The sequence below is a fragment of the Linepithema humile genome, chromosome 5 (assembly GCF_040581485.1).
Source record: "Linepithema humile isolate Giens D197 chromosome 5, Lhum_UNIL_v1.0, whole genome shotgun sequence".
Classification (NCBI taxonomy): Eukaryota; Metazoa; Arthropoda; class Insecta; order Hymenoptera; family Formicidae; genus Linepithema; species Linepithema humile.
The window spans coordinates 9,100,929-9,128,382 of record NC_090132.1 but is presented as its reverse complement, the minus strand read 5'-3'; the positions used below and the strand labels follow the sequence as shown (position 1 = coordinate 9,128,382).

The 27,454-nt window shown below is 34.3% G+C and overlaps 7 protein-coding genes across 14 annotated transcripts in view; 2 read left to right on the top strand and 5 right to left on the bottom strand.

Moving 5' to 3' along the window:
* LOC105674042 (BTB/POZ domain-containing protein 7) overlaps window positions 1–15,453 on the bottom strand; it is a 50,106-nt gene extending 34,653 nt beyond the window's left edge. For 2 of the 5 annotated variants that reach the window (XM_067354978.1, XM_012370091.2), the window contains exons 1-9: window positions 14,844–15,400; window positions 13,799–14,056; window positions 13,180–13,562; window positions 12,456–13,006; window positions 12,205–12,368; window positions 11,747–12,131; window positions 11,523–11,675; window positions 11,286–11,442; window positions 10,437–10,615 (exon numbers count right to left, since the gene is read on the bottom strand). In XM_067354978.1, coding sequence (XP_067211079.1) covers window positions 10,437–10,615; window positions 11,286–11,442; window positions 11,523–11,675; window positions 11,747–12,131; window positions 12,205–12,368; window positions 12,456–13,006; window positions 13,180–13,562; window positions 13,799–14,037 — 2,211 coding nt within the window. In that variant the 5' untranslated portion in view covers window positions 14,038–14,056; window positions 14,844–15,400. Of the gene's footprint in view, window positions 1–10,436; window positions 10,616–11,285; window positions 11,443–11,522; window positions 11,676–11,746; window positions 12,132–12,204; window positions 12,369–12,455; window positions 13,007–13,179; window positions 13,563–13,798; window positions 14,057–14,673; window positions 14,819–14,843 lie in introns of those variants that run through there. The other 3 variants (XM_012370092.2, XM_012370093.2, XM_067354976.1) reach the window with 3 other exon arrangements.
* On the top strand, window positions 2,174–10,404 carry LOC105674043 (uncharacterized). Of its 4 annotated transcripts, XM_067354988.1 has the most exons (4): window positions 2,174–2,396; window positions 4,561–6,382; window positions 8,418–8,515; window positions 8,606–10,404. In XM_067354988.1, coding segments are annotated over exons 3-4 (1,239 nt in total). In that variant the 5' UTR covers window positions 2,174–2,396; window positions 4,561–6,382; window positions 8,418–8,513; the 3' UTR covers window positions 9,843–10,404. The 4 variants fall into 4 exon arrangements, with proteins under 4 accessions (XP_067211089.1, XP_012225519.1, XP_067211091.1 ...); XM_012370096.2 differs by lacking the exon at window positions 4,561–6,382; XM_067354989.1 differs by lacking the exons at window positions 2,174–2,396; window positions 4,561–6,382 and adding an exon at window positions 4,275–4,293.
* A 332-nt stretch (window positions 15,454–15,785) lies between the features above and the next one.
* Dhrs4 (Dehydrogenase/reductase 4) lies at window positions 15,786–17,438 on the bottom strand. The gene is made up of 5 exons (XM_012370086.2): window positions 17,146–17,438; window positions 16,823–17,000; window positions 16,448–16,672; window positions 16,190–16,324; window positions 15,786–16,114 (listed from the first exon to the last, which is right to left on the bottom strand). The coding sequence occupies exons 1-5, from the start codon at window positions 17,259–17,261 to the stop codon at window positions 15,944–15,946; spliced, it is 825 nt and encodes a 274-aa protein (XP_012225509.2). The 5' UTR covers window positions 17,262–17,438; the 3' UTR covers window positions 15,786–15,943.
* A 537-nt stretch (window positions 17,439–17,975) lies between these two features.
* On the bottom strand, window positions 17,976–19,601 carry cyp33 (cyclophilin-33). The gene is made up of 4 exons (XM_012370214.2): window positions 19,467–19,601; window positions 19,103–19,272; window positions 18,443–18,805; window positions 17,976–18,338 (listed from the first exon to the last, which is right to left on the bottom strand). The coding sequence occupies exons 1-4, from the start codon at window positions 19,498–19,500 to the stop codon at window positions 18,021–18,023; spliced, it is 885 nt and encodes a 294-aa protein (XP_012225637.1). The 5' UTR covers window positions 19,501–19,601; the 3' UTR covers window positions 17,976–18,020.
* A 109-nt stretch (window positions 19,602–19,710) lies between these two features.
* Ssadh (succinic semialdehyde dehydrogenase) lies at window positions 19,711–23,105 on the top strand. Its single transcript, XM_012370213.2, has 2 exons — window positions 19,711–19,851; window positions 20,053–23,105. Exon 2 carries the CDS (start codon window positions 20,078–20,080, stop codon window positions 21,599–21,601), a length of 1,524 nt encoding a protein of 507 aa, XP_012225636.1. The 5' UTR covers window positions 19,711–19,851; window positions 20,053–20,077; the 3' UTR covers window positions 21,602–23,105.
* On the bottom strand, window positions 22,090–24,830 carry LOC105674029 (lipid droplet-regulating VLDL assembly factor AUP1-like). Its single transcript, XM_012370077.2, has 3 exons — window positions 24,579–24,830; window positions 23,414–24,324; window positions 22,090–23,329 (listed from the first exon to the last, which is right to left on the bottom strand). The coding sequence occupies exons 1-3, from the start codon at window positions 24,617–24,619 to the stop codon at window positions 23,103–23,105; spliced, it is 1,179 nt and encodes a 392-aa protein (XP_012225500.1). The 5' UTR covers window positions 24,620–24,830; the 3' UTR covers window positions 22,090–23,102.
* A 327-nt stretch (window positions 24,831–25,157) lies between these two features.
* LOC105674095 (type 1 phosphatidylinositol 4,5-bisphosphate 4-phosphatase) lies at window positions 25,158–27,407 on the bottom strand. The gene is made up of 6 exons (XM_012370215.2): window positions 27,162–27,407; window positions 26,897–27,081; window positions 26,606–26,815; window positions 26,377–26,517; window positions 26,245–26,299; window positions 25,158–26,128 (listed from the first exon to the last, which is right to left on the bottom strand). Exons 1-6 carry the CDS (start codon window positions 27,256–27,258, stop codon window positions 26,043–26,045), a joined length of 774 nt encoding a protein of 257 aa, XP_012225638.1. The 5' UTR covers window positions 27,259–27,407; the 3' UTR covers window positions 25,158–26,042.
* Between the last annotated feature and the right edge of the window lie 47 nt (window positions 27,408–27,454).

The following is a 27,454-nucleotide window of genomic DNA, read 5'->3' as shown; positions in this document are numbered from 1 at the left end:
CACTTTCGTTTATTTATTCAGCAGAATTAATTATCCGTTTTCCTCATGAGTCTCGCATACTTGAATGATTTTAAAAAACAATAAATAGTGCGGGCACGTGCTGCAAACTGCAGGATGACGAGAATTTTTTTTAATCTCGCATAATTCCAAGTGTTACTTGGAAACACAGGAAGTGCAAGCGATCACCAAAGTTCTGGTACATACATAATGTTGTTTTGACATGTTAGAAGCGTTACGCTGTTTTGACATGTTAGAAACGTTATGTCATCGCGGACGACGATAACGCATCGTATATATAGATAAATACACACGTGTGACAATGCATAATGCATAAAATTTTAAATTGTTTCACATCCCTCTGTACATAAAAAAATCTACCTGTTTAATATTCATTAAAAAATTCATCAAAGTGTATAAAAAAGAATTAAAATTAAAACACTGAATTTTATTCTTTTATATTAAATTCTAAAAACAGGAATTCTACAATATCATATCTGCAGCAATGTTATTTTAAAAAAATGATTAAAAGCAACGAGATATATATATTGTTGTGCTGCGTATTATCCACGCGTGTACAATTAATATTTTTTTAAATTAAAACAATTAGTAAAATTTTCAATTTTTATGGTATTTAATTAAATTCCGTCTATCCGCCCATAGTATAATTTCTTTTAAATAGAAATGATTTCGCATCCCGATTTATAATGCATTTTCTACACCTCTTGACGCATTATATCCAGCTGCAGTGATGCAACACCCTCCATGCATTTAATAATACGTATTTGCATTTATTCATGCATAATGCTACAGCGTATTACAGATTACATGCATTTCATCCGATTGACAGTACAACAGTGACGTTTCACGAGTCACCCGCTCGTCACCCCCGATGCGATACCGCGTGTATTATCGTCATGCAACCTCGTTTATAATGTGACATGAAATATCACGATGAATTATTTTTGGTAAATGACGTTCTTCAAACTATTGTACGATACGCATCCTTCACATCGTTTACAAAGACTCAATGAGAAAATTGCGATATTACATTATCTGTAAAGTTGGGCGTCAAATTCTACTGATGACGTAAAAATCGACCTCCGTGAAACGTGTACTCGTCGTTTTTGCCATGATTTTAGCAGCAGTCGGGAATAAAAATTTCAAATGTAAAATGTATTATTCATACAAGAAGTAAAGTGTATAAATAACATACATCTCACTAAAGCAAAAATCTCATCCGTAAAATAGTCAACATTATTATTGTTGGAAAGTTTGTATCACAAAAATACATTTGCATAATGCTTTTGGAAAATGGCAGAATAAAGCTGTAGAATAAATTATAGTTGTATCCATTTATCATCTATCATTTTCCTACATTTATACACGCCACCAATTTATTATTCGAGCACAGTTCTCCGTCCTTGTCTTCCGCCCGAGCTTACCCGATATCGATATTCAGATTATGCTATCGGAATTCATGTTGCACGAATATACAAACAGTAATATTACTGCGAAATAATGCGCCATTTACGAAAGAATCATAAGAATTTTTGCGCCTTATGCAACTGTCGTTTTGAATATCAGCGTTTATTTCGAATAAAACATAAACAAATATTTTATCTTGTTTTATAATCGTTTAAAAAACTAAAAAAAATTAATGATTTTAAAAAATTGACAGAAATTTATTGTACAAAATTGTTATAGATTTTCCTATAAAACAAGCATCTTAATAAAAATACTATTGCCAACATCGCGACGTGTAGCTACCAATAGAAAAGAGTAAAAAGGCATTTAAAAACTAATTCTTCACTTAAAAAAAATGTACCAATTAATTTTTATCTCAATTTCCATCATTAATTCATCATTAATCATTTAATTTTTACAAATTTATGATCACAATGAGTCAGCAGAAGCACTGACATTGAAAAATGTTATCGCCACAGCCGTTTGAAATTGCAATTTCATGCAGCAGAATGCTTCCGAGGATTCGTTTGCATCTCGTTACATTGAAACAAAGTGCGCATCTCGCACTATATCTCGTTATTTCGTACTTGACGCTCGTCTTCCTAAAGTCTCTCTCGCGCTTGTCTAATTCGATGTATTAGAAGACGCAGATAAGCACGAGCAGAGTGCTGAAAAAGGGGGAGAATAGGAGGCAAAGTCAAACAGTGACGAGAGTCTCCTGGCGACGTTAGTCGCGCGAAATTACGCTGTGTCAAAGCAAGTGCAACCACACGCGCAGTGCACCGCAGTGCATAAGCGAATGTTACAAAAAAAGAACAAAAAAAAAAACGTTTAACGTCATCGTCCTTCCGAGCAACGCGTGTAATCGTTTCATCTATCGCGCTGTATCCTTGGTGAACACATTTCCGATTCTTCTCCATTACACACTTAAGGTAAATAATATTCTCATTAATAAAAAAAAGCAAGAAATTTATCGGCAATCATGTGTAATTATTAAATTACGCAGAATAATCCGTGAAATCAAAATTTAAATGTTAATTTAAAATTGATATATAATACGAATTTTCATATTTGCAGTCAAAGAATGCTTTTAAGTAAATGAGCAAATAATACACAATTATAATATAATATAAATTTTTATGTTTATTCCAATGCTTCAAGAAAATTAAAAAATAAATATTTTTCTAAGGAAATAAATAGCATTTTTCATATTAAAAAGTATACCACTTTCAAAATTAAAATTATTTGACAAATTATTTGATATCACGGATTAAGTTTTGTTTTATTTCATATTGGCAAATTAACGAAACGCGAGAAAAGTACAATACTTTTAATAAAATAAAAAAATAAGTGATGTTACGAGTAAATTTACACAAATGTACGAATTTTCCGAATAATATATAAAACTAATCGCAAATTTGAAGCGTAAAAGAGATGCACAGGTCTGCCAAATGATATGACCTCGTGCAGAAATTTCGGTGTCCCAAATTCGCGAAGCGTCTCTGATCAATACGTAAGGGATTTACGTAACAAAGTTATTGAATCATTGTTAAACCCTGCAATCTTATTATTTTCATTTTACAAACGCAGGATGTTAGAAATTTAGACCGAAAGATAATGATGTACTCCGAGAGAGCGCTGTTGAATTTAAAACAAACTATAATTCCTCCGTTACATATCGTGCAGATAAATGATATATAAGTATCACCGTACAGGAAAATACCACCGTGCAATTCCCATTTTTCACAATTGAGCACGAGATCTTATCGCACGTTTTTCAAGTGACTTTGCGACGAAGTAAAATACTCAATTGTGTATCATTCGAAATAAACGTTGGCGCGCACAATCAAAATAACAGTTGCATAACGCGATGAAAATTTCGATGTTTCTTTTGTCATCGGCGCATTATTTCGCAATAATACGATAGCCGTATTACCATTTGTTCGCATTTATACAATGTGTACGCCAATGGCATTATGTGAGTATCAATATCGGGCAAGTTAGCGAACACCAAGGGCGGAACTCGGATGATAAGAGTTGATGCTCAGAGTATGCAGTCAGCGCATATATGAATAGTGAATGGAAATGTGATATTAATGTAAAACACAATACATTCACATTTCAGACTTTATCTGTAAACGTTTTTAGTGCATTAAATCTAACATTAAATCTAATTTTCTCATCTCTAATTTTTCCACTTTGATCGATTCAAGTAAAATAACGCGCTATCGCGATGAGCTTTCGGTTTCGGGGCCATTGTTTTATTTTAACACGTTGAATATCTTTTTCTCTCTCCCTCTCTACGTAACAAATCCATAATCTCAGCCTTAAATAATTTAAATACTGATTAAATACTCTGCTATACATATAAGCAGTTTAATAGATATCATATATAATCGCAGGAGTTTTCTAATGGAATCATCTTTAATAGCTCGAGAAAGATTCTTAAAGCTATTAATTTATTATGAATCAGCATAGTTAGTATTCATTTTTCCTGCTTGAGATTACAGTATAATCTCGATATAAGCAAAATTAGCATATTATCAATGGTACCGAAGACGTCAAGATATTCAGGAAATACCAAATGCGCGAGTTCTCCGCATCCGAGTTCTCCGCATCCGAGTTCTCAACTTGATACACTACACTCGCTGTGCGTGTCTGCAGTTAAGACGATCGTGTTTCGCGTGCAAATCCTTCCTAGGTGCGATTTAAATTGATTCGCAACATCTGCTTATTGTTACGACTACGATTGTGTCATTTTGATCGCGTAGTTATTTATTCATGTATACACGATGATGATGCAATAATAAAATCGATTAATAGTAGAAGGTAAGTGATCGCGGAAAAATACTGATTGCTAATTTTCCGTTTTTTTTTTTTTCTTTTTTTTTTGGCTGATAATATTTGAAGAATAGTTTGACACATTGCATAAATTACCTTCAGGAAAAATTATGTGATAAATTCCATTATCGTTATTATTATCGTTTCCGATTGTATCCGGAAACAAACATTTTATCTATTTTTAGAAATTAAAAATATTACGCCACGCTATTATCTTTTGCTTTTGTATCAAAATTTTAGAATTCTATTTTATAGAATGCGGTAAGAAAAAAATTGAACGCTGAATTCTAAAAATATTGCGAAAGAAGATTTTACATAATAAAATGATCGCTAAAGACAGATCGCTAACGATTTTACTTCAAGCTGATCTAAGAATCTGTAGATGGAAGAAAGTGTGGGAAATCTGAGGCGAAGTTAAGTAACACCGTGTATCTAAGCAGATAATCCGCTAATGTTTTCGTGGGATGAGAACTTGAAGCATAGTCTAATGTAGAGCAGCTTTCGCGCTAAAAGTGCATTTGCATACGCGTGAAGTGATGTTTTTTTATTAGCGGCAAATAATCGCTACAAACATGTATCATTATATGATTATTGACCGATGATGATACGCACGATATGTAGAAAAAACAAAACAAATTATTGCCTAAAGCGTTTTTTCCGTTTCTTCCTCGTAAATTATAATCATCTTCCACTAACTTGTTAATCACTGTCGAATTAACCAATTTAATCAACGATATTTTCTTCAATAACGGACAATTTTCTCAGTCTATTGCTCTTCTGTGAATAATAAAATTAAAAAAAAAAAAAAAAAAAAAAAAACAATTTATAAGCGTGAAAATTACATGCGCTACCGCGATTAAAGATGCACGTTATAAATTATTTTATCACTTAAACCTTATCTTCTTTAATATCATAATAATATGTGTTATTGATTAATGAATTTCTGTTAAATCATTAAGTATAACAAAGATTTTTCCTTGATCATACCTGGTACTTCTATTGCAAAATGTCCAAAGAGTAACTTAAAAAAAAAATGTCAAAGTAACGAAATATAATATATTGATATTTAATACTAAAGAAATTTCGACGATATTAATATAAACACGGTTTCCAAAAATAAATTTGCGCTGTTAATAGAAATAAAACACCACGTAATCTTTGGCACTCATAAGTATGCCGTCGCAGTTACGAAGTCACTTGAACAATTATACAGGGCACTAAAGTTAAATGAATGCGACGAATTATCAAGTCTTAACTGACTATTATCTTTCAGCAATTACTCTTCACTGCATATGTTATTCACTAGTTATTTCGAAAAAAATAGAATATAATCTGTAAAATGAATGCCTTACAAATATTTTCGTTCGGAGAAACGTTACTTTAATAAAGTCGCAATTTTTTTTGGTTTTAAAAGTAATTAGATTCACTGATTTTATACAATTTAGAAGCACCTTTGGTCACGTTTACACGCTGTTTCTGCAACGTTTATCTTAGTGTGCTCAAAGTTTCTGGTATCGCGCGAATGTTTTATAAATAGATTGTGCACTCTTTGGCCATGGTACACGATTAATCGCCAGAAAGGCTCAACTGTTTTTATCAATGCATCCATGTAAGTGCAGATAATGACATTTACCTTCTCGCCCGACGCATGCCAATCGGATATCAAACGCCACGTCATTTATTTTACAAAGTCAGATCATTAGAGTCTAATTTCGGTTTTTAGTCTCGTATTATTTATCCTCGTGAATAAATTGCGTTTTCAAGTTCACTTGATGCTGTGCTACCTATTGGTACACTTTAAAATTTATTTTATGCGTAATACTAAACGGCGATAAGGAAAATGACTGGCTTATCTGCAAGTTGAATTTGCATGAGCGAGTCATAGTCGCGAGAAGCATACCGACGTTTAGTTTAGTCGACGTTCTCTCTCTAGTATGATATAAAATAGCGACGCTTCACATCGTAATGACAGTTAATGTTGGATGTGATACGCGAGCGAACGTTAGCAAAGTGAAAAATACGTTTTATATCGAGAACAATTGAGATCGTTAAGTCAATCGCACTGTGCAGCGATAAGGTGAGCTTTTTTCAAAGAATCGGTGTCACAAAGATATCTGCAAAACATTCGAAAGTTTATACGAGCGTAAACAGATATAATCTGTAAAGATTAATGTAGCATTTATTAGAAGAAATAAATTTATACATATTCAGAAACTAATAATTTCAGAGATATCTGGTGTTTTAATTTGTAAATCGATAGCTCTTTGTAAAAGAATTTTCCGATAAATAAGACAAGAAAATCATACAGAAATATTTATTTTATAATATGAAAGAAATATAGAAAAAATACAGAGAAATTATTTTAAAAATATAGAAAAATATAGAAAAAATGTAAAAAAAATAGAAAGGAATAAAAAATCCACAAAATAAAATTTTATAAAAATGAAAAATAGGAAAAATGCAGCAATAATAATTTTAATAATTTCTCTGTTCTTGTTTCAACATACTGCGACAAATTTAAAGATTCCTGTTAAAGATTGCGTTAAATACCGCGAAATGTGTAATAGCCCATCCTACATTTTTATGTCAGCAGAATCGTCGCCTTTAATTCTTAATCTATAATAGCATGTCAGAAAAAAATATACAGGGTGTTTCATAATGTCCGTGCCAACGCTGGTGTGCGGATATACTGAATGCGGTAAACTGAATAGAAAAGTCCTTTACCGTTTTGCAATAATAATTGAGATATTAATCAAAAAGGAATTCACGAATAATCACGCGTTGCACACGGCTAGATCATAGGCTGTACACTTTAGGCGTGACAGCAACGAGGATCTTACGGCAATGAAACATAACAACACGTATTACTCCTGCTCTTGCCATGCGTTGTTATTTTTCGTTGCCGTGCGATCCTCGTTGCTGTCACACCTAGAGTGTACAGCCTATGATCTAGCCGTGCGCGTGATTATTCGTGAATCCTTTTTAATTAATATCTCAATTATTATTGCGAAAATTGCAAAACGATAAAGGACTTTTCTATTCAGTTTATCGCTTTCTACCCGCACACAAGCGTTGACACGGACATTATGAAACACCCTGTATACGTAATACTCCGTGATTAAAATCAACAGAATGACAAAAAAAAAACGGTTGAAAAATATTATCGATCACGTTCACAAAACGTGTACGTATCTTTGTCAATTACGTGTTTCGAGCACGTAGACAAGCACGTGGCGTCGTGTAAATTGGAGTTAACAACAAATGTTAACTTCAAATGGCAAATCGTCGTGGTTAAATTGTAAAGCCTTCGCAGAATGTTCTAGAACCGCTCTACTATCGCGGGTATAAAACACCGAGCTACGAGGCCGCCGGCCTCTTCTCTACCCAAATACAATGTAATTGTGAATCAATTGACATCAGTCGCTCGTTTTACTACACGAAATCAGTTATTTCAACTTATCAATTTTGCTTCGCAGAGAACATTTGTTCTTCGTAAAATATCATTTAAATACGAACGCATTTTACAAATTTTTTAAATAATTGTACCGTTTTAAATAAATAGATATGTGTAGATAAAGTATATTTCTTTTGTTCGGTGGCTTCATGAATTTGTCTTTACATAATTGTAACTTTCTGATATCTCGCGAATATTACGTGATAAGCTTCTTGTTTAAAGTTCATGAAGTATGTCAAAACAGTAATCATCAATGCGTCGAATTTTTTACGCGATAAGAAAGAATTTTTAACTAAACCAAGAAGATCGAACGAGGTCAATTAAGTGCCATGTAACTTAGCTTCAACAAGAATCTTCAACAAGAAATTAAAAAGGAATCTTTAAATTCGTAAAACGTTGAAATAAACTTAATTAGCTTAATTAACGGTTGGACAATACCAATTGTCTTACAATATATTGTAAATAAATTAAAACACCGAATATGTAAAATTAGTTTCCGAATATTTTTGATTTCTTTCAAGAAGTTCTGTTATTGTTATATTATAATTCTGAAGTGTGCACCAACGTACACCTCTTTAATTAACTTTAGTACACCTTTTTAATTAACTTTAGTACACCTTTTTAATTAACTTTAGTTTAAGAAAACTCTATTTTGCAGTTGCGGAGTATCCAATATTAAAAATTGAAGACATCCAATTTGTGCCAAAGTAAATTTGAATAATTTTTAAGAAGCCCCACACAGTAAATACGTACAATGTAAGGCGGTTATTTCATTTTATGAGCTGCAATCAATTACTTTTATTTTTTCTAAGACAATGCATCTGACATTATTCTTTTTCTTTTTAGGACAAAAACGCAATTTTCATCCAAGATGTCTCCTGTTCAAGATTTGAATGCGCTATTAATGCAAACGTATGGTCCCGACTTTCAAATACACGACGTGGAGTGGAAGCCACTAACCGATCCGGGAGAAAACTTCGGTAGTGAAATATTCGCCATCAATATCCGCGGCGAACAAAATAATAAAAACATAGCTGTGAACGTGGTTGTTAAACTACCGCCAAAATCAGAGTATTTATTGGATCTGTTCGACAGCCCGATAACGTTCAAAAAGGAACTGGAATTCTACAGCACTGTAGCGCCGGAGCTTTTAAAGCTGCAAAACGAAAGCGGGATTCCGCGGGAAAATCTAAGCGTCATCACGCCGCAATTTTTGGGCGGCAGGCTAGGCCTGAAAGATCCGCAGCGTTTCGATCAACAGGCCGCCATCATTTTGGAAAATCTCAAAGATCACGATTACACGACGCAAGATCGCATTCTAGGCCTAGACAAGGTGCACATGGATTTTGCGATCGAGCATTTAGCCAAACTGCACGCCATAACGATCGGTCTGAAGCTGAAAAAACCCGAATTCTTCGAAAAAGCGGTGCTGCCCGCTCTCGAGTACACCGTGGACGAGTCTGCGAAAGATTGCGTGGTAAGCATGATAAAAAAGGCGCACGACGATTACAAAGACATTAAAGAGGCGGAGCCTTATTTGGACAGAATTGAGAAAACAATCGAACACGGATTGCGCACCATCGTGAAGCCGGAAGAACCTTGGGCAACAATGGTGCATAACGATTTCTGGGTGAATAATATGCTGTTCAAATACGACGAGTCGGGCAAGTTAATCAATATGAAAATCGTGGACTTCCAATTGACAGTTTACGATTATGGCGTTAACGATCTTATATTCTTCCTCATATCGAGTTGCCAGAAAGAGGTGCTCGACAGTCATCTCGACGACATGATTGATTTGTATTACGACTCTTTCATCGAGTGTTTAAAATCGTTGGACGTAGACACGAGCAGATTTCCCAAAAGTCAATTTATAGAGCAGATGAATCTATGCGCTCCTCTCAAATTTAGACAGTGTATTATGATGGTGCAAGTAATCCAAGCGGCGCGCGGCTCCGTCACGGAAACGACCGCCACGGCGGACGAGAACGTTTTTAAGGGTGGCGTTAATGACGAAAATTATAAACAAAAAATGTTACATGTATTGTCTATATTCGATCGGAAAGGATGGCTTGTGAATTAATTAATCGGAGGCGAAGGATTGAGGTAAATCAATCCTACGCATAAAATGAAACCATTTCATTAAAAAACATCGCACATTTGTAGTACAAAAAATTAATAGTTTTATACGATCGCGTTTGTATGCTAATGAATATCTTCCATGATAGATAATTACTTCGATGAGTCAGTAGTATTAGAAGCCGCGGCATTAACACGAAAGATGCAATTTATCCATTGTGATGTTGGAAATACGATTCGTGGTTTGCCGCATTTTTTTATAACATTTTATTGTAATTAAAATTTAATGTATATAGTTATGCATAACGCATATAGCTTGTAGCTGTAATTTAGTTTTTTAAAGTAAGAACATCAATTTTTATATTTATAACATCATACGCGTTTAAGAGATTTATATTAAATATATATTTTTTTAAGATCATAAATAAGGATTAAATATCACAAATGTCTCATTCACGAAAACAGAGTGTAGGAATCGTTCGTGTAAATATTGTAAATTATAGAGTAATATTTTATGATATGTACATGTTGAATATTTTAATGAATAAAAATATATTCATATATTATACGTATGTATAATACAATAGGAAGTACTCACCTCTAGAAGATCGGCTACAGTGTCGGGCAAATTGAACTCCCTGACGACGCGTAATCGCACTTGTCGGTTAATTTCATGTCGCGAGGAAAGCGGCAAGCTTATGGCTCGTTGACAACTGGGCGACTGCCTCAATTTCTGCTCCCGTTTCAGCATTGCGGCCATCGTTGCAGAATCTGGCACTAGAATAATCAAATAAATTAAATTCATCATTTTATATTAATTGTTTAATTGAGTTTATTTGTTATTTCTCTTTTCTAATTTTCATATTATTGATTCCACCATGAAATAATGATCGACTATCAATACAAATGATTGCAAATAGTGGAAACTAAGCCGAACTTTATGCTTAAGTATCCCGCGAAAAACGCCGAAATAGTTACTTTCGGATTCGGATATATAAAATGTTCGAATTTTATCTAAGCCTAACACATACACATACACATGTATGTCATGATAAGAGCAGTGTGCAGTGTGCATAAACATCTGCGGCATAAAAAACCATAAAAACAAAGAAGATCGGTTTTTGTCGCGTGTCACTGTGTCCATTTTTCGCCGAGTTGTGGCGTATTAAAAATCCGACAGGTACATCACTTTAATTAGATGCGGATATGCGCATTGGAGTGCATAATATATCGAGAAAAAAAAACACGCGCGACGTGTGGCGGCACGAGAATGCGGAAGTTATGAATATTAATATTGTTACATGCTATATTAAATTCCGTTATTAATCCTTATATTTTATTGTAGCGGAAGAAATCAGTTATGGAATGGCTAATTCCGTAATCGAAAGAAACTGTGAAAAGGTAGACAAAGAATTGCACGATTTAGTGTAATTTAAGATCGTAATACCTGGAAATGCTGCAGCAAGAACGTCTACACCAGCGGTACCCATGACTCTTGGCTTTTCCTCAACCATGTACAGCGCGTCTGGAATATCGGCCACATATCGCGGCCTTCGTAATCGCACTAAATCAGCTTCCTGAACCATCTGCTCTTCCACCAAGGACTAGTAGCAAGTAAATATAAATTATCAGCATGTTTCATCGGCAAATGTACCGTCTTGAAAAATATTATTAATATTATTACCTTGATCTCTTCGTAATAGGGCATGAATAACCTTGGCCTGACGAAAAATCCATTCTTCTTTCCGCCTCTTATCCACGCATTTACTCGCAAATTATCTCTTTCGTCTCCTATCATGTGGCTCGGCGGGGTAGAAACCAATCCTCTTCTGATAGCCTGAATTATCGATATGATGTTAACCACGCGTTAATAATCCCGACATGCATATTTGAGAAAGAAAAACGTACTTGTGCTAATGCTTCGCTATTCGGCGGCAATATGTGATCTATTCTGACGAGCGGCAAAAGTTCGCTCAGTATCTCCCGCAATTCGATGTCGCTGAGATCTCTTTTCTTGATGCCTTTCCTCGTCACGGAGTGCACGGTATGGCTGAGCAAATTCGGTTCCCGATCCTCCATTCGGCGTACTAATTCCTGTTCGCCCCACTTGAGCACTGCCTGCAGCACTTCAAGTTCGCTCGCTTGTAAAAAATGACTCTGTAAAACATTCACTAAGTGGGCGTGATCTAGCTGATGGAGGATCGAAGACGAGGCGATCGGTTGAAATTCCTCCCTCAAGTAATGCAACGCTTGTCTGTGCACCCATGCTGACCCGTGAGGTTGACTGCCCCACCTAAAGCACAATATAATTTGGTAACAAGCTGATTCTTACTATTCGGAAAAGGATTAATGATGAAGAAATTTACTTGAGAACAGCCGGTAACGACTCTAAAGTGAGATACTCCAAAATAAGATCCTCGCAGCCTTGCGACAATATATCAAGCTCGAGGAACCGTCCAATCTGATACAATTCCATTGCTTCTTCTAAAGGACTCGGTCGCATACGACCTGTATGTGTGAGAGCTTGAACCTGTAAGTTTCAATCCAAAAATTAACATATGAAAGTGATGCACAACAGTGTAAAACAAAATATTGCCGTTAACACTGAAACTTTTACCTCTCCCAGACTACCAGCACTGTTTCCACAACCGCTCCCTCTCAATATTAATGATAAATCAACAGTATCTAGATATACAGCATGTAGCAGGACCCTGGCGTATCGTTTAGGTATAACACTTTCATCCAGCACTATTCTAGTAGGTATGTGAAGCGCCCTTTCTGTGTGATCCTCGCCCGATCTAGTCCGCCTTTGTATTAAATTTCGGAAGAAGGGAGATCTCGCGGAAAGTATCGCTTTGTGACATGGCAGCTCTAGTTTGGGACGAAATCCGTACTCGGAACTTCCACTGTCCGGTCTTTGATAATCATTATCCGAGGTGAACACAAGAGCGGCGTCTGCGTAATCGCCGGTGTCCAATAAATATCTGAGATCATGCTCCAGCGGATTCGGAGTCCCGAACTCCTCTCCGAGTCGCCGCAGTAAGTTCGCTTCCAACGTCGCATCGTGTGGACAGATATCACCGGTGTAGAGATACCGCAATAACGCTGAGAACATCTGTACCTCGAGATGCGGAGTCCTTAACTCCAAACATATTCTAGCACCATATCCTGCAATGTTCAACGAAATGCATGAATAATCAATAATATATGACACAAATAATTCAAATGACATTAACTTCAATAGTAAACTACATTTAAACTACATTTTAATTTTAAGTGAAAAAATGTTATTGCTGAGAAAAGTTTAGATTGTAATAAATTAACAACTAATGTGTATATACCAGGGCAGCCAGCTAGCAGATCCCTAAAGTACGGGCATCTGGCGGAAAGCACGGCTCTGTGAACGGGGAAACACGCTCCTCTATATACAAGATCCACATCAGAGCAATGTTTGTAATCATACAACATCGACAGGTCTTGCTTGAAAGTAGCAGCTGGTGGCCTAGCTAATTCGGCTTGAACATGAAGGTCTTTCAATGCAGCTAAAGCCTCATATTCTTCAAGCAGAGCCGTTGCTTCTAAGTGACTCCATGTGCATACCAGATCTCTAATAATTCTACCGTGATCACATGCTTTAGAGGAGCGGCGTCTCCTAATAAATTTCTTCCGTAACGTCGCGAATCCTGTCATCTTCTTTTTCTTCTCTCTATACATGAATAAACAACTATAGAAAGTTTGATGTGCGGTCAAATCTGTGGCTATTATCTTTGATTAATTATTTTCTTGCTTAGATTAATATTTTAAAATATAATACACTGTGTATTACCAAATTTCTTATTTCAGATAACCATTTTAAAGAAGTCATTAATGAAAATTTTTATGTTATAAAACATAAAGCCAACATATATCTTATGTAGCAAAGTTAAATCAAACAAGGTAAAAGTATAATAAATTATTTACCTAACTGCAATGCCATGTTGTTCTGGACTGCTTGACGCTGAAAGTCTAGCTGCTTGGACCGAATCTCCACCTACGTTGGTGATGCTTGATGATGCAGAAGCACCCATTCTATGTGTCATGTGAGAGACATCTCCACGCTGTCTTCTCATGAACCAGGAATCCCTTTTATCAGCACTATCTATACCTCTTATGCGTCTGCGTTGTAACACACACGGTGTCAAAATGCGAAGTACATTCATTGCTCACCCAGACGACAGCCTATAAAATGATACACATGAATGTGCTAGCAATATGTCTAGTAACAATTTAATGTTACATTATATAGATATTTATTACAAATTTATAAATAATTTATAAAAGATATTATTACAAACTTATAAATGATAAATATACTATAAATCCACTTGAGATTTAATACAAAAGTAAGTAATTTATATATAATAAACAATAGTCATTTTTTAACAAACTTTTACATGAATTTTTTAATTATATAACTATCTATATAATAGACTATAAAAAGTAATATTTAATCAATTTTTATCAAATATAAGATTGCATTATTGTTATTATTAAATATTTCTTCTTATAATCTAAAACTTCAAGATTGACCGATAGAATAGAAATTGACATTGATAATGCATTGCATAGCAACAAATCTGCACGAATCATCTGAGAGCTATCACTACCCAAACATAGTGAGGGGACAGTTGGCGAAAATTTTTGCAATCGCCAAATTAACACTGGAAGATACACAGCTCTCCTTTGGTCGTACGTGACAACGTCAAGGGAGTAAATTAAAGATAGCACAAATAACGCATGACGGACGCGCTACATAAGCAAATGATACGTGACGTACGAACAACAGGTTCACTCACCTTCGCGTTCGCGGGGGAAGGGAGGAAAAATAGAAAACGCTTTTGTGATATAAGCGAGGCGCGTAAACGCGAGGAGCGCTAATGAGCGAGATATGCACAAACACCGCCGTCGCCGTCGCCGAACGGAGTCCGCTCGGCAACGGGGAGCGAACACACGACGTCGTCATTACCTGGGTCTCCGGGACTGGCGTCCCTCATCCATATTATTTGCAGTCGCGCGCGACACTCGGCCGTTCAGGCTGACACGGGCGATCATCATCACAAAGCACGACGGCCATGTTTATACACGAGAAAGAGAGAGAGCGCATATCCCGTTGCGCGTGTGGTAAATAAAAGCGAAGGGATCGCGGTCGCCTATAACGGTGTCGCCGAGGGCGGCTCGAGAGCTCGAATCGAACGAATCGATCGCGCGATTCACGTCAAACGCGACGTCAGACGACGGACGCACGATCGCGTCGCGTTGCGACCGCTGTCGTCATTGCACGCATCACTGCGACGTTCGATCGCGGTAAACAACAACGAGTGGTTTGTCATCTCGGGATATAACTCACGACCGATAATGAATGCAGCGATAGCAATAATTCGTGAAAAAATACACCGCAACGATAAGCCCCACGTAGCGCACATACATATTTAACGTCGAAAACTTCGTGTTTACATTTGTAATATCTTCAAGATAAGAAGTGTTGTTTAGGGCTCGCGATAGACACGTCTCGACGACGATTTCTCTTGCAGTGATATTCGGGGCAGATGGAGTAATGTACCAATTGCGCGATGCTTTCTTTTGATATCGTAATATCATTGGATTAGCGGCATCGCGGAAGTTACACATTACTTCGGCCAATAGAACGTTAACACTCTAAGGGTATATCTACATAACTTGCATAACGCACAACTTTGATCCATAAGAAATGGATTTGTATTCCCTTATGCAACTTTTTATGGACCAAGCTTATGCGCTATACAAGCTTATCTGGATATATCCTAAAGAAAAATGAAATAAAATTTTTTATATTTACATTTCGCACTTCTCCTGCATTTAAAATGGAAGGAAAAGTTGTACAATTATACTTTGAGCAAAAAAAAAATAAATCATATTATTAATAAATACGTAACTTTTAAAATTTTTATTTTGTTAAAACATTTTCCCTATATATCAATATACAATCAAATACAAATATCTCAAGTACAAATATCTATATATACAGATATACATGTATATACAATTAAAAATATAAAAATGAATATTGTACAGAATATTGTACAGACTTTAAAGTCTTGATTTCATTCCACCAGTTGCTACTATGGTTTCACCAGTAATATAAGAAGCATCCTCGCTTGCCAAAAATGCAGCTACACTTGCAATCTCCTTTGGCAATCCGAATCTTCTCATATTAATCGTTGATAAATTATATTCACTTATACTTTCTGTTTCATATAACTGAAAACATAATAATTTATATATAAGATGCTATCCTCCTTTAATAAAATAGAATTGTACAATAATTATAAGTACCGATCGTGAGAATTTAGTTTTTATTATCCCTGGTGCAATGCAGTTTACACGGATCCCATCGCCTGCAAGTTCCTCTGCAGTAACTTTAGTTAATCCCAACAAAGCAGTTTTGCTGACAGAATATAAACCCACCAACTAAAAAATATAATAATATTAATAAAATAAAACAAATAACATTCTATTACAAGAAATGCTTTTCTAGCAGATAAAGGAGATAAATCATACATACAAAGCCAAAATTTCTTTAAAAAGACTCACATTCATAGGTTGATATCCTGCAATTGAGGACACAATAATAACAGAAGGAGATTTACTGCTTTTAAGAAGTGGCAGAGACTCTTTCAACAGCAAGAATGTAGATTTAACATTGACATCAAAAATTTTATCCCATATTTCCTCTGTGCTATCAAATACTGGACCAAATACAGGGTTCACAGCAGCATTGGACACAAGAATATCCAAACCTCCAAAATCTGCTTTAGTCTGTAATTATTTTTATAATTTTATCTTATTTTTAGCAGTACAATACATTCATATTAATTATATTAAGATGCTATAGTTATTGATACAATTAGAAAAATATTGTTGAAAAATCGAGTTCTCTCAAAGTGTTCTCCCATAAATCTTACTTACTTTTTCAAATAGATTTTTCCTATCTTCCTTCTTTGATACATGGCAAACGACACCTGTAACTTGCAAGCCTTCGGATTTAAGTTGTTCCACAGCCTTCTTCACATTTGATTCTTTACGACTGCTGATCATTACTTTAGCACCTTCTTGTGCTAAACGTTGCGCTATCGAAAATCCTATTCTGTTGACATATAAGACATAATCTGAGAATAGCATTCAGAATTTGTAGTATAGCTAATTAATTTTGACATTAACACACAAGAAAAATATTACTTGATGAATGTTGATATATCATGTAAAATATTTATATGTATATTTAATTATACCCTTCTGTCGATGCTGTCACAATCGCAACTTTTCCTTCTAATCGTTTGCATTTTATCGATGAAGATGTATTAGAACTGAGTTTTCGAACACCTTGATTAATTGTAGTTCGGAGCATCGTGGATCAAATATAAAAATGTTTAAAGTGACTTAACACAATTTTACATGTAGACTTTGAACGTAGACCTTGACTCGGTACTTTCTATCGTCTGTGTGTCATTACATTAAAGAAGTGATATGGAAGTGATACTAGATTTGAGACGCAAGCGGCAAGCAATATAAGTAGAGGAGTGGAAGTTGGATAAACTAACCTAACCAAGATTTAAACCATTTTAGCCAAGACTTAAACCATTTTTTTCAGTTATTCCAATATTTATTCTAAATATTTCAAATTTTTGTACTAATAGATATACAATTATATTACAAATGCCCAATAAGCACAAAATTTGCAATATTTACATATAATTTACACCTGAAATTATTTCAACAAACATTAAAAAGCCAAATAGTGATAATCTTGAAGAAATATAAATTTAAATTGCTAATGTGCATGTAATATGCATTTTTGTGTATATAGCTTTTTTTATGGTAATCTTTTTGACTGTGTAATAAAATAATAAATATCAACATTGACTTTTATTCATGTAAATTTTTAATTGCAAATAAGTTTGAAGACATTATACTGTAAAAACTTTTCTATGAAATACTTTATAAACATGTGAGCAGCAGTAATATAATAATATTAGAATTAAATTTACTTTTGTTTATATAATTAAGCAATCCAACGCATTCAAAAAATTTAATAAAATTTTGTGATTATAAAATATAAAAATTATATAAAATCTCATTTATTACAAAATTTTTATGTACATAAAAATTATACTAATTCTCCACAAGCAGTTATGACAACTTTTTGTGTCGGTGAGCCTGCTTTTGTTCCACATTTTTCAACTTTTTTGAGTACATCTAATCCACTGAGAACGTGTCCAAAAACAACATGTTTTCCATCCAACCAATCTGTTCGGGCTGTGCACATGAAAAACTGGGAGCCATTCGTATTTGGGCCAGAATTGGCCATTGATAGAGTTCCTGGACCCGTGTGTTTCAGTTCAAAATTTTCATCCTCGAATTTGTTGCCATAGATTGATTTACCACCTGTACCATTGTGATTTGTAAAATCGCCCCCTTGGCACATCTGTCACATTTGTGTTAAGGATTTTACATAAATGAAAGTTAAAGATTAAGAGTAAGAGTAATTATTTATAAGGTGTATATTCTAAAACAATATTTTAAGGATACAAAATCTGGAATAATCCTGTGCAAGGTGCTACCCTGATATCCATATCCCTTCTCATGCGTACAAAGAGCCCGAAAATTCTCAGCAGTCCTTGGTACAATGTCTGCTCTTAACATCATAATAATTCTACCTACTTCTTGCTTTCCTATGCTTATGTCAAAGTAAACTTGAGGATTTGTCTGCTTTGCTTTCTTCGTTGATGTAACTTCAGTTGTTTTTGTACTATCATCATTCTTCAGTGTCTCTCCTGCATGTTCTTGTAACCAGGCATCATCTGCCCATACTGGTTTTGATGAACCTTCCTTTATCTTTTGTGGCTTAGCAATATTTACTCTTATTGTACGGCCAAACAATTCAGAATCATTCTGTTAATCAACATGGATTATTTTTGATAAATTATCACGATTCAAACATAAACAAGATGTCACGTTGCTTTTATTTTTTTATTGATTAGATAAGAAATCAGACTTCTATCAGAAAAATTTTATCCATCTTTTTGTCTTGATTTTTAAAGAGAATAAATCTATGATCTTTAAGAACTGATATTTATGAAAAAACAATTTATGAAATTAACTATTTGTAACAACACCAAATCTTGAAATATTGGATATTAAATCATTATGCTATCAAATAACTCATTATATATTATTTTATAAATATACCATATTATCTATAGCTGCAGCTGCATCTTCTGCTGTTTCAAATTCAATGAACGCAAATCCTCTATGCTTTTCAGATTCATAATCCAATGGTATTTGGACATCAACAATTTCTCCAAAAGGTATAAATGCTGCATGTAACACCTTTTCATCAACCTCTTCGGCTAGCCCACCTGAAAAGCATTTCAAAATTAAATAATATAAATAATTGCTACACAATACTATATTTTTTTAAGATATTAATTATTGCATTTTAGAAGTTATTTCTTCCACATAAATACAAGCTGAGTACATTTAAGGTTAAGACAAGATAAGATTAAATTAAAAAAGATTGCGCTAAAGATTTTTTTTATTTATTCATACATACCTACGTAAATGGTCCGCTTTGTATTGCTGCTCATAATGCGCAAAAAGCTTAGCGTTTCCTTGTTTTTTAATACGATTCTGATATAACAAACCAAGCCTGATAACAAGTATATATATTGACTGATGGATGTTGGCGCGCCGGTACCGCCACTATCGCGATGAGGATTTATAAACCGAGCACGTAAATGTGAACAGCAAAATCACGTCACTTATATAAGTTCGTTCTGTCAATCGCTATCAATTGGCAACATCACTTACGAGTGACCGGTTGGATGTCAAATACGTTAGTGACGTGTAAAACTCATCAGATTAATAACTTGTGGAAGATTCAAGCATAAAGTGTCAAGTGTTATTAAAATAATTATTGGATTATATTGAAAATAAAGGTCAGTTTATGCATAAAATAAGATAAATTTGCTCGTAAATATTTTATATGTTATGTATAAAAATATAATACATAATTTTGAATACAGTTGAATTGGAATCATCATACATACAACGTATATATATTTGCAACTGTATTTAAAAATTGTAGTATTTACTGTTTGACTTTATTTTTTTATTTTATCACAACTCTTTCTTTACAGGACATATTTGATCGCTTACAAGAAAATGTTTGTTAGAACAAGATTATTACACAAATGTTTATCACATCGTGTGTCTTTGAGTTGTAGATCAATGCATCTTTTAAGAGATAACGCATATGTTAATGGAAATTGGATAGGCTCTAGTAGCAAACTAACATTTCCCGTTTGCAATCCAGTGGACAATACTGTTATTGCACATGTTCCTGATATGAATGTCGCTGACACTCAAGTAGCCATTGATGCTGCTGTCAAAGCTTTTGAATCGTTCAGTAAAACCACAGCCAAGGAGAGAAGTGATTTGCTGAGAAACTGGTACAATTTGATGGTCAAGCATTCAGAGGATCTCGCTTGTATTTTGACTAAAGAAAATGGAAAATCTCTTGCTGAGTCTAGAGCAGAGATTAAGTATGGAAATTCTTTTGTGGAATGGTTTGCAGAAGAAGCTAGAAGAATAGATGGAGAAATTTTGCAAGCTCCTGCGCCTAATAGAGAATTGTTTTTATTAAGACAACCAGCTGGGGTAGCTGCTTTAATTACACCATGGAATTTTCCACACGCTATGATTACCAGGAAAGCAGGCGCTGCTCTTGCTGCCGGATGCACATGTGTTGTAAAGCCATCCGAAGACACCCCATTGACAGCATTGGCACTAGCAGATCTTGCAGAACAAGCAGGTTTCCCTGCAGGAATCTTAAACGTACTCACCACAAGTATCACAAATTCTGCTGCCGTTGGCAAAGAGCTGTGTGAAAATCCTAAAATAAGAGTATTATCATTCACCGGTTCTACAGCTGTAGGAAAGATTCTGTATAAGCAATGCGCTTCAACCATGAAACGACTTGGGCTTGAATTGGGTGGTAATGCACCATACATTGTATTTAAATCCGCAGATATAGATGTAGCTGTAAATAGTGCCATGGCCAGTAAATTCCGCAACACTGGTCAGACATGTGTCTCGGCGAACAGGTTCTTCGTAGAAACAAATATTTTTGACGAGTTTGTCGAGAAGTTTTTAGCAAAAATCAAGAAGGATATTAAATTAGGAGATGGTAGTAAAGAGAATGTCACTCATGGGCCGCTTATCAAGAAAAGCCAATTAGATTTGGTGAACAGTTTAGTAGAAGATGCAGTTCGGAAAGGTGCCAAGGTGCATTGTGGCGGAAGCCCACTACCAGATCTCGGACCACTGTTTTATGCACCCACTCTAATAACCAATGTAACCAAGAACATGGAAATTTATAACAAAGAAATCTTTGGACCTGTAGCTGTAATCAATAAATTTAGCAATGAGGAAGATGTATTAAAGCAAGCTAATGACACACCGGTTGGTTTAGCCGGATACTTTTTCTCGCAAGACATATCGCAAATATTTAGAGTTGCTCGCAAATTAGAAGTCGGTATGGTAGGTGTCAATGAAGGAATAATTTCATGCGCGGAAGCTGCTTTTGGTGGTGTGAAAGAATCAGGTTTAGGAAGGGAAGGCTCCAAGCATGGACTTGAAGATTTCCTTGATATCAAATATGTATGTATTGGTAATCTTAAGCGCTGATTATGCGAGCGAAGCTAGATGCATTTTGAACGATATCATTGTTATTGGATGATATAGATTCTGCAACTCAATAACAGACAATAAGAGGCTATATAATTTAACTACAATCATATTGGATGTAATACTAGTAGGAGAAATAGTTCTGTAATGTTCTAAACATCTAAAGTATTTTTTCGACTAAAGTACACAATTCTTATTATTTTTATGTTATTTCTAGTCTAAATATATTTTTTTACTATAAATTTTGCTGTAAATTTTTATAAAATAAATGTTGGAAATAATATACTTTATTGATTTCGTTTGTTTGATCTTAATTTTTTAAACTCAAATAGCTTTATTAATATGTATCATATACACTTATTGAGAGTTGTATGTTTTACGATTTATTGTTTACTATAATGTTAATGATAAACGTTAAGTGATATGTAATAATTGAGAATAGTAAATATTTAGTTTTTTGCAAAATGCAATATTTTAATTACATTAGATTATAAAAGTATCTGTATTTTATTTTATTAATCTATTTTTTCTATATATATAAATTTCACATTTTCTATATTACATAACATATTACAGTACAAAACAAGTCTTCCAAACTTTGTGAATGGAGAGAGAGTGTACACTTATATATAAGAAATGTATAAGACATTTTCCTGTACCCTCATATATTTTTTCTATAAGAAATATATAATATACTTTAATTGTATTTCGTAGTTATTAGATACAAGAGAAACTCCATGAAAAATATTAAATACATCAATATATATACAAGAACCATTTAACATGAGAATATATTATAATCTATCTATGATCTGTTACAGGCATTGTGCACTTTTTCCCAATTTGTTTTTTTGACAAATTTTAAATCATATTTTTGACGATTTAATTATTGATACAAATTTTCTGTTATCAATAAACTTCTGTTAATCAGATTAATGTGTCAAAAAGTCATTTAGATTTCTATAAAAAAAGATAACGGTGTAAATAAATTTTATTACATTTATTTACATCGTTAAATTCATCAAAAAATCCTCTATTATTTTCATTCGTTTTTAATTTTAAAAGTTATAAATGCACGTACGCGATAAAACAAATATTATACTCTTATTTTTGTCTATATACAGTCAAAAATATATACAGTTAAGAAAAAGTTAAAAGTATGCCTGTGACATTCGATTTATCTATAATGAAATAATTGATAATTTGATATAGGAGACTTGATCCCCTCCTGCTCAAGTGCATAGTTCCGTTATTATTGTTGATAACACTGATAGTTTACATATATATATATTACATATTATATTTAGAGAGAAAATTTGCAAAGCACTATTTATGATTTTAATGGATAGGTATTTTTGCGTATAATTTATATGATCATATTTTAGAAATAAAGATATATATTCACATGATAATAGTATGTATAATACATATACAATAAAACATGTTGGATACATGTTGTCAATGACAGTGTTATAACCAGAATAAAACAGCAGTAAGAATGTCAGCAATTTGTCAGTCCATGTTTTTTAATATACCTTTCTCTGGCTTCTTGTATCATCTTAATTTTCTTCTCTTGGAAGGATGAAGTTCCCAGAATCTTATCCTTTGTGGAACTCGAGGATGCACTGGACGTTACAGACGAATGGGCTGATGGATTTGGATCTGGAGTATAAGTAACTATGCCATCAAGAATGTTGGCGATTGTAACATCAATGTTTCGAGTTTTCACTGTAATAAAGATAAATATATTCAACAAGCAGTTAAATATAATTAAAAAAAATCGCTATGTAGCCAGTACGATGTAACACGTACAAAGATCTCGGAGAATCACACTATGTGGGACCATTGGAAGTACTTCGCTGACTTGACGAACCATCCTTTGTATTTCTATGCTATGGCTAACTTGTGAGTTTGGCGCATTTCTAGTAGAACGTGTGTTACTGAGTATTCTCTCCATACGATAGCGCTTTTCATATTCCGTTTTATCTGACACAGTATGAGAACTTGTTTGAATTCCCAAAGCATCTGCAATATCTTTTTCCACTTCTCGCACAAGAATGTCGTGATCAGGATTTTGCTTGATTTTCAGGTACTTGAGTGTAAAAACTGTATAAGGGACGAACATAAACCAGAATACTTCTATCCACCATGTTGAAGCCAATGATGTAATATGTACAGACACAAATTCTGGTCTTGATGCTTTGATAGCAACTGGCTGGACACACGATTCTATGCTAAACGGCCAAGAATTGAACTTCAGTAGAGCGACTCGGCTATTGGTTGTGCCAAACTCAGGTTGGATAGCGACGCTATATGTAGACGTGCAGAGAAAGTGCTTTATGTTGTCAATTAACACTTCTTTACTACTCATATCCATTTTTTGTAATCCTAGGGCATTACTCAGGGCAGCAGGTAATTCCCATACACTGGGAGTTAGCGTCTCTGTTGTTTGACGAAGAGCAAAGTGATCAAGAACGGATACATTATTAGCAATTATTATTCTTGACTTTTTGTCTCTGAGTTCGCCCTCAGTATCAATTTTAATTATAATGCCAAAGACAATTCTAATGCCGTAACTTAAGTATTTTCGCAGAGGATTACAATCAGGCAACAGAGATGCCAAGAGCCAAAGTTGTAACGTTATCAATAGTCGCAATAACACAAGCAGAACTCCAAACGGCGAATATAAAATTACAGTTAGAAGTCGCAAACCACTGGGAAACCTAAATTTATATCATAATTGATTAAACTTGAATATTGCATAAGCTTAGATAACAATTATAGTAATAAAAGTCTTAATGTTGATTTTTTCCTGAATGTCTTTTCTAACAATACTCTTTATGTAATAAGAAAATATCTTTTTATAAAAATATTTCTAACATTTTCACAATTTTCAATTAACTTATAATTATTTTACAATCAAAATATTGAAACTGGATTATTACAGCTCGACATTCTTTATAGAAAAATATCTTACCTGGTTTTGTTAAATAAATCCTGGATATCAATTTGTGACATTTCTTACAACAAACATCTGTTACATTTGAAAATACAGCTCTCGTCGTCCGTATTTCTTTTTATTATTTAAATCTCTCTAAATCTCTCTAAGTTGAATGTCACTCAGACAATGACACAGTTATTATTTAACCCTTTTTACATACTTTTCAGTAACCTTCTAATTGATACGATTTTTCACCTTCGTCAATTTCTGCAATCAGCTGTTTCGTGTGTCGCAATACTAGGGACTTTCTCCCTACATCTTAGCGGCAATTTTAAACGGATACACAAATGTTCCTGTACTCTACAAAACTATATTTAGTCTATAATTTGGTATAATTATATAATTATAAATTAAAAATATACTAATTGTTTAAAACAATCAGATATTTCCTAAATTTGTGCGAAAAAATTAATATGCAGTTTTATATAGTAAACAAATAGACTAATTTTATTAAACGAAATTTATTTGTGTAATAACATATTTTTTATTATAAGAAAATTTATATAGGGAAGAACACTATAAATTTTTATGAACTATAAGATGAAAAGCGCCAACTAATACTAAAAGAAATATATTTTTACTTTTATGACTGATCAAGTCAACCCGTGTGTACCTTACAATAACTTCGGTGACAGTTAGAATTTTGGAATTGCACAGCATTTTTTACCTAACAATAATATTTGGATTCGTGTTGTCTAATTGCATTGTCTAATATTGTTATAATTAATATATACATTTTTATCCTACACAATTTATATACCAAAACCCATATGAAACCAGAAATTTATTTGAAATCATGCGATCTTCTTATATCTTCGATACAGGTGTTTGTATATTAAACAATGTAAGAACAAATTTAAAAACACAGTTCGCATAGACTTATATATGGGTTGTAAAACTTATTGTATATATACGCATAATATGAGCACGTTTGCACTTTGATTCTACTTGTGTGCATTTAATACGTGTAGTGTGTTTGATGTGATGTAGAAAGCATGTATATATAGAGCGTATTCTAGTCAGTAGATTGAAAATAAAAATCGGAGCCCATATGTTATTGGTCCTATGCTTGCATATATAAAAGTGCAGAGGAACAATTCTTCATAAAATACAGGCTTCCAAGAGAGATTTGTTTTCCTACGGTCATTATTTTACCTGAGGAAAGCGTCGTAAACGTTTTCTTTCTTCCTGATCGCGAAACACGTTCATGTGTGTATGCGTATTATGTAAGAATACATGCAAGATTATACATGCATTATGATGATAAACAATACAGGTCTGCACACGCACATATGGCCATGTGTACACAACTATCGCTTTTCCTTAAAAAGGATTTGAAATGTCACATTACTATAAACATTTGATCTAAATAGATTATATGACATTCATTTTAATGGGATCGGTTTTTGAATAATTGGTTGTCCATTATTATTTGGGAGACTACATAGGACCCTCTATCAAACTGATTTTCATTGTACAGTAATAAATGCTGCGTCCCAAGCACAAAAGTGCCAGTAAAAATGCACCTAAAATATAAATCAGACATTAGCTGCACGTGCAGTGGAACAGAAGCGGAACAGCTGAGTAGCGAGAATTAATCATGGCTACTCAGCAAAATATGAGAAGCCTTGTTTATACCTACCAACATAAGCTACATAAATCCCACCACTCGTTTTTACATATTTGTAGGTCCCAACCTTTTAATAATGCATATCACAAAATTAGTATTGCATAGATAATAATAGGATATAAGCAATTTGAGTTGAATACTTACTGTTACACCTATAGCAATTATTAATGTTATAATCCCAACAATAATAAATACAATCCCTCTTCCTCTGGCAAAGTCTGGGCCAACTGAAGATATTTTACGACAATGTGGACATCGAGCCAAAGCATTATTTAATGTATTGAACTGAAAAATAAACGTTTCAATAAAGATCAACAAATTACTTGTTCAATCGGTATCTTATCTAATTCTTGTAGTATCTTTGATAACTTACCAAGAATGTATCATGGCAATGAGCACAGCCTACCCTGCACATGCCTGGCATGGATAGAACTGGTGGAGTAATAGGACTTGGTGCCAGATTGATAATACGTTTACAATTTGGCCTTGGGCAGGCAATACGTTGCGAAGAGCTCTTGCATATAAGTAAACAATTACACGGACATCGTACATATTTCTTGCCAGGTGGAGCATTCCGTATGGGCTGTAATAAGGAAAGGATCAAAGCAACACATATTAACACTGTACAAAAACAAATGTGGATAACAACAATATTTAAACATACTGTAGCCTCGTTACACTGACAACATTTGACAACATGTTGATCTCTCTTGCCAGAAATGTCTATCATCGCCTGACAAACTCTGCAGGTGACCATTGGCATACCACCCTGACTGGCGGACTGGAAAGGCGGCGGCAGCTCGTCCGGTCCGATCGGGGAGACGGTGTTGACTGTGGATTGCGTCTCGTCTGAAACATGTCAACAACAGCTTTTCTCAGCAACGAAGAAACATCGCATCGTTCGGCAAAGTTTATTGCAGTATTTATACCGATCGCATCGCTCTGCGAGCTATACGCTGTATCGGTGACGCTAATATTCTTATTTTTCAGCAACGGCTGCCGTTCGCCCTCCTTGCCGTCTCCCATGTCGAACGACAATGGGATCAATTCACTGCTACAATGCGACAACTATCCACTCTTATTGTTTGACAGAACAACTCCCGGTGCATCGATGACAAGGGTGACAAGGTACGAAATCTTTCGCCATAATGTCACGCGGATATAGAGTGGAAAACGACATCACCGCGCCGCATTGTCGATCTGCTCTTTTCGGTTGCGCCAA